The sequence below is a fragment of the Morone saxatilis genome, unplaced genomic scaffold (genome assembly GCF_004916995.1).
Source record: "Morone saxatilis isolate NCDOM2014 unplaced genomic scaffold, NCSU_SB_2.0 Contig21, whole genome shotgun sequence".
Lineage (NCBI taxonomy): Eukaryota > Metazoa > Chordata > Actinopteri > Moronidae > Morone > Morone saxatilis.
Genome location: NW_023339774.1, coordinates 13,686,266 through 13,692,532, shown reverse-complemented (window position 1 = coordinate 13,692,532; position 6,267 = coordinate 13,686,266). Strand labels below are relative to the sequence as shown.

The following is a 6,267-nucleotide window of genomic DNA, read 5'->3' as shown; positions in this document are numbered from 1 at the left end:
TATATATGACTGGGAATGATGAGGGAGAATGAAAGTCTATTGTAAAATGTTATTTTGTGCTGTTTTTCTCCCTTTACCTCATGACCAAAGATCAGAGGGAAATAGTAGATGTAAAAGGTTTTGGCAGAGGAACAAATAGGAGGTGTGTCTGTGTGCGTGTGTGTGGTTGTATGAAAGGGGTCATATCATTTTTCTAATGTGCTGTGTCACAACACACTGGGGACAACAACACTGAGCTAGACTCCCACTGAGTCACCAGACCTCGTATGCATAGCAGCTGATGGCTGGTGTGTCTGTTCATGTGCTGTATGTGTATGTGAGTGGGAGAGAGGGAGAGAGACTGTGAATGAGTATCTGAAAGTGAATGAGAGGGAAAAGACTGAATGAGAATGAGACAGTGAATGAGAGGGGCTAAGAGCGAGAGAGTTGGTGCGTATGTGCTTTTTCATTAGTCTTCCACAGGCCTGTCTGTGAAATGTTGCTAGAGTTCGCTGTTGCTATCATTTAAAGACACTATACTGCAGATGCAGGTATTTTTTCCACAAAAAGAGCAGGTCATGGTTTACCTACCCAGAAATAGATATCAAACACATTTATATCTAAATTAGGTGAGTAATTTGTTTAGAAATCCAACATTTTTAAGCTATAACAATGAAATCCAACCAATTTATTATTTGCACTTTCTATAAACCTATTTTTGCTTTAGTCCAGGGCCAGCAGTAGACCTATTAAATACACAGTAAGAACACAATATAATATTTGTCTGTGTATCAAATAAATGTCAGGACCAGCAGTAAATACAGATAATTAATCATTGACATCAAATGACTTCCACTGTGACACAGACAAAAGAATTTCTAACAACAAAATCTGTGTTCAGGAACAATTAAACAAGTTAGGACAAAATCTTCACTTGTGGTCTGGAGAAGAACATTGATTTTCAGCTAAAGAGGAAAACACTGCCTGTCTTTGTCACCCAGCAAGTGTGTTATTCAGCAGCTCAGAGGAGACAGACTGTCATAAATGAGTTACAGATTCCTTTTGTCATATATTGTGTCATTTTGTTTTGTTTTTTGAGGTTTTTATGCAACTCCGTCTTTGCTCGCCTGCCACGCATGTGTTCAGTTTGGGGAAAATCAGAATCAGGTGCAAAATACCCTGTTTCTGTTTTGACTGAGCTGATCAAATAGGGTTGACTGTGAGGATAAGCTTTGCCCGAGAGGAATATACAACAAAATCCAAATGCATAACTAAACGCAAGTACCAGAACGATAATAAATACGGAGGAAATTTAAATGCGGACGAAAAAATATCAAAGTAACAAAATAAAGTTGTCAGGAAGGTTGTCTGGCTAATTTAAAACTGACATTCAGGTTAATTTGACTTTCACACAAATGTTTGTATTAGTCAAGCTATTAAGCAACATCTGTATGCAAGCAAGCAATGTGCTCACAAACAAGCAAAAGGGATTATACCAAACATCTGGCTTTCCCCTGTTCCCATATCAAATTCACATATCAGCTTCATTCCTTAATGTTTCCTTTTGTTTCTCACCCACAGTAACCTTCCTCGCCCCGTGCTCCTGGCAGACGATAAATCAAGTTATGATTGGTTATTTCAGAGCAATTTTTCGTATCTTTCGGAATACTTTCCAGGGTACCTACAAGTGGAAAACACCAGCCAGACTGTTTTCCCCAAACAATGCAAGGGCACAATGCATTTAAGTAGAATCTGGACAAGCAGCCTGGGGTTCTTAAACCCATGTAATCCACTTAATATATTATACTGTAGCAGCCCACTGAAGTAACAATGTTTCAGTAGTTGGAATAGAACTGCTCTTCGCCCAATCTGTCTTTGCTGGTTAGTACCACGTAGGTTATTTGATCCTCCCTATAGTTATTGTTTCGGCAAACTGGTAAGACTTGTTTTGGAGACACTAGCACTGAACATTGGCTGAACTCGCTGTACATCATCGCCGCTGGCTCCGAAAAACCGACATGGCGACAGCCATCAATGGGTGACATTGCGATACTTAAAACTGACGTTAGCAATGCAATTTTCAGTGATGAATGTTTGTTTGGTCGCTCATTCAAGCGAAGTGAAGCTATTTGATTGGCTGTATGGAAACATATGATTTTTTTCCCAAAGGAGAACACAAGGTGATTTACAGTGTCCTGTAGCAGAAAAACTAATATTTTCATTGAAATTTGTCTTTAGTCTTGGATCAGCCCTAACTCTTTTTTGGGCAGTGGACCAAAGTGTCAAACCCATCAAGGAATTTCACTTTTGAACCATAGATTTCTTACTTGACACGGAAACATAAGCTGTTCAGTTAAACTGACCATGCTCCCCTTTGATGTACAAAAGGACAAATCCTAACATGAACAAGACCCATGGTCTGCTCTCCCCTCGCCAAGCTCAACCTCTTGTTGCTGCAGTAATTCAATGGAGTCCAGCCTCCCATTGGGGTCTGTCAGTAAAAGTGAGTTATGCAAGTTCTGGCTGAGCCCCTGCACTGGAATGGAGCCAGAAGATGTAGAGATGAGATAGCGTCAATCAACAGCAGCAAAACCACTTCAGGGGTGAGGTCACTTCCCAGTGGGCTGCTCACCGACTTTCCTGCTGCTTTTGAACTTATACAATACCTTACATCTGATACTGAAGTTATGAATAAAGGACAAAAGCGAACTTTCTAGCCAGAGGTTGGTTATGTATCTTATAGCCAAGTAGTGCAATCAAATTTGTTTGGCCTCTTTAACCCAATTTACCCAGAATTATTTGTGATTAACTACAAAAGTCTCAGTGATCTTAATCTTGTACTAATCTGCCCATAGTTTACTTGCACTGCAAATTATGAGTCAAATTACTAGACACCTGGTAAATGGTGATTGATTGAATGAGGTGCAGCTTTGCGGAGGAGTGATATAGTCTCATTTCTGTGTATTACATAAAAACACCGACTGGCCAGGAATAATGCAGGTTTTTTTTTTAGTGCCAATTTCGTGATTGGAAGCTTTACAACACTATGAGGCCATTCCACAGAAGGTTAAAGATTTTAAGTTTGTAAGTAGTAAAAATTAAGTTTTGCATTATTTATTTGCTAGTCCATATACAACTCTACTATCAAAAGGCTAGCCACTTAAAAAGACACTATGGGCTTTTGTAATCCTGAATGAATACATTGCACAAAACATAGACATGCCATTCTTATCACTAGTGATTATACTTAATTAAAGTCCAACTGAAATCACATATAGTCATCCCTTTTTGTAGTCAAATTAGATCTAGTAAGAAGACGGATATCTAATGGAAATCTGTTGAATTAAAGAAAAACTAAGGGGCGCCATCATGAAACCAAAAATACTCTTTTGGTTTCAAATCAAAGGAGAACACAGTGATTTACAGAGTAAATATGTAAGCTGTAGCAGACAATTTTTTTTTTTTTATTTCAGTTGGACTTTAAGCATGTGCAGGGGTATGGTGTTATACAACCTTTCCTCAAGGACACTAGAAGGGGATATTAAACCCTCAGGAAAACAATGTGGATGTGACCATTTAAAAGTGATGCAACAGTGCTAAAAACCTTGTTCATCTAGCGAAGGCCATGCTTTGGTGAACTAAGGAACAAATAATAAACATCAAAGAAGCTTTCTCTGTAAAAATGCTGTTAGCCAGGAAAGACATGATTATTTCAGTCCTCATGACTAACTATCCAAAACATGCGTTAAGGATTGTGTGAAGATGTACCGGAAACAATCATGGTGAACTTTAAATTGTACAGTGGAAGGTGGCGAGATGTCCCTTGTACACCTACTGTATGTCTTTTTTTCCCAAAAGAGGCTCTCCAGTCTAACACAACACAGCCAGTGAGACACATAGACTGCAATATAAATCGAGCCAGACATACAGATGGATATGCCAGGAGTACAACTAAAGTCTCTCACCAGATTCACAGAAACAGGCCAGGACAGAGAAGCAGATGCTGCAGCACAGAAGCTAAAATGCACTTTCAATCAGACCCCTTGCCAGCAGTTGGCTGGAATGAGCCAGACAAAGTACCTCCCTGAATTAAGAGACTTACTACAACAAAGATGACCAAACTTTTTATCATTCTCAGCTTAATGCTGAAATACAACACAGCTGAATGTTGACAGATAAAAAACAATTTTTTTTATTAATTAGAAGAGGTACAAGTAAATTATATTCCTTATAGTCCTTATAGTCTTGACCTTTACTCTCCGAAAGAACTAAATTTAAAATGACTACCCATTGGGTGGTGGGTGACTTCACATGAATACAGGCATACAAAGACAAATATAGACGTTTTACACATTAGGAAACTGAATATCAGAGAAAAACAAAGACTAAGATGGAGTCTGAAAACTCCCACTCTCTTGGATGTGGAATCAGTAATCTGTCTACCAGTAATCTATGGTTGGACACATGGCAAAGGAAGAATCTGTTTAGAGATGTTCCAAGAGGTAAAATACAGCAGTCTTCAACAGTATATTCAGTTCTGGTTCACTTTATACTTACCGAGTGTACATAAAAACATTCTTCATCTATAAATGTCAAAACTTGATGCATGGCAGTGAGAAAGTGAAGTTCTAGTGGGTTAGGCATAGGGAAAAGGAAAAAACGCTCACATGTGATGTGGGAGATGGGATTTATTCCTAAGCTATGTGCGACTCCAGAGTTTGGGAACAAATACTGACTGTTGATCAGTGTGACCAGAACCAAATCCAACATCATCTCTTCGCCTGAAGGGTGAGGTTTATTGTGAAGTACAAGCACTAACCTTCTTGGTCTTGACAGTGGATTGGCAGCAGTCTCCTCCATCGTAGTTACAGAAGGCTCTGTTGTTGACCGCATCACAGTAGTTGTCTCCCATGAATGGCTGTACCAGAGAGAGAGTGTGTCAACTAGGCAAAATCACTGAGTGAGGAAAGTGCCACCTTTAAACCGGCTGATCATTTTTAAAAGGTAGATGACTGAAGAAGCCTTTTGTTGTAGTGGTAGTTTCCTCTAGAGCATTCCAGGGCCCTTCAGAGGGCTCTGGATAAATTTGCTGATGAATCTGATTACATTAAATTTCCCTCATCTTTCACTGTGACTTTTTAAGCCCTTAGTGGGCCTCAACCGTAAATCAAACTGAGGACATCATAAACTATTCACTGCACAAAACACTCCAATAAGGTGATTTATTGGGTTGGCCCCACCCTCTTCACTTGGGTTACCAATCAGGTTATTCAATTGGCCTAAACTGAGTAGATGATATCATTCTTCCATGAAGAGAAGAGGAATTCTTTCACATGTTTTGTTCACATGTGACTGCACCATTTTTAGAGGCAAGTTTAGCATGTGACCACATATTATTACTGTTATTATTATTGTAAGAGGTAATACATCAGTAATTGGATCAGATTACAGTAAGTGAGTGTGTCAATGAGCCACATCAATTCGTCTGATACCAGATACTCATGTAGCAACAGCATTTTTTAACTGGCTTGCAAATAATTAAATGGCCAACAACCACCTGTGCACCCTGTGCAGGTCCTCAGCAACTTAAGTGTGGACGATTACTTGCCAATGCGTTAAAATACTACTACCCCTACATCTGCTAGCCTGTAGATAAGTCTAGGTGCCAATCCATTGTCTGTCCAACTCCTTGGGCCAAACACATAACAAATAACATTTTATGAAACTACATTTGAAAGGTTATTAGGCCTGAGATTCATTTATATTAAAGCTAACTGTTGTTTCTTTACTACTACACTACACTACAAGCATCTATACTCAAATCTGGTATCATATCATATCAGATTTCTTCTTGCTTTGTTTGGTTTAGGATCAAGGAAGGTGGAAGGATTAAAGTATTAAAGTGTTATACGATAGAAAATAAAAGATAAACACATTTAATTCAGGTTCGAGCCCTTACCTCACATCCTTTGATGCAGTGGAGCAATTCTGGGTGTGGATACCATTTCAGCCCCATTGTACAGACTATACTCTGAAAGATAAGACAAAAGTTGAGGTGAGAAATACTGGTGCTTTCAATGGCTTGGGTTATTTCCCAAGAACAGCTTTGCCATGATTGTGTTCTTTTTATTTGCATTTCAGTCCACATAACTCTAATCCAGACTAAAGTCACTGGGCACTTTATGGCCGCAACCAGACAAAAACACACAGACCTAACCCAGTGAAACATAGGAGTTATCAAAAGGGTTCATGTGCTCCACAGAGGATTTCAGAGAGAGAGAGAGAGAG

The 6,267-nt window shown here is 39.1% G+C and overlaps 1 protein-coding gene across 1 annotated transcript in view; it reads right to left on the bottom strand.

The window, feature by feature from the left end:
• pappaa (pregnancy-associated plasma protein A, pappalysin 1a) overlaps positions 1 to 6,267 on the bottom strand; it is an 87,410-nt gene that overhangs the window by 11,278 nt on the left and 69,865 nt on the right. Inside the window, exons 20-21 of the mRNA XM_035667726.1 lie at positions 5,939 to 6,010; positions 4,799 to 4,897 (exon numbers count right to left, since the gene is read on the bottom strand). Coding sequence (XP_035523619.1) covers positions 4,799 to 4,897; positions 5,939 to 6,010 — 171 coding nt within the window. The remainder of the gene's footprint in view (positions 1 to 4,798; positions 4,898 to 5,938; positions 6,011 to 6,267) is intronic.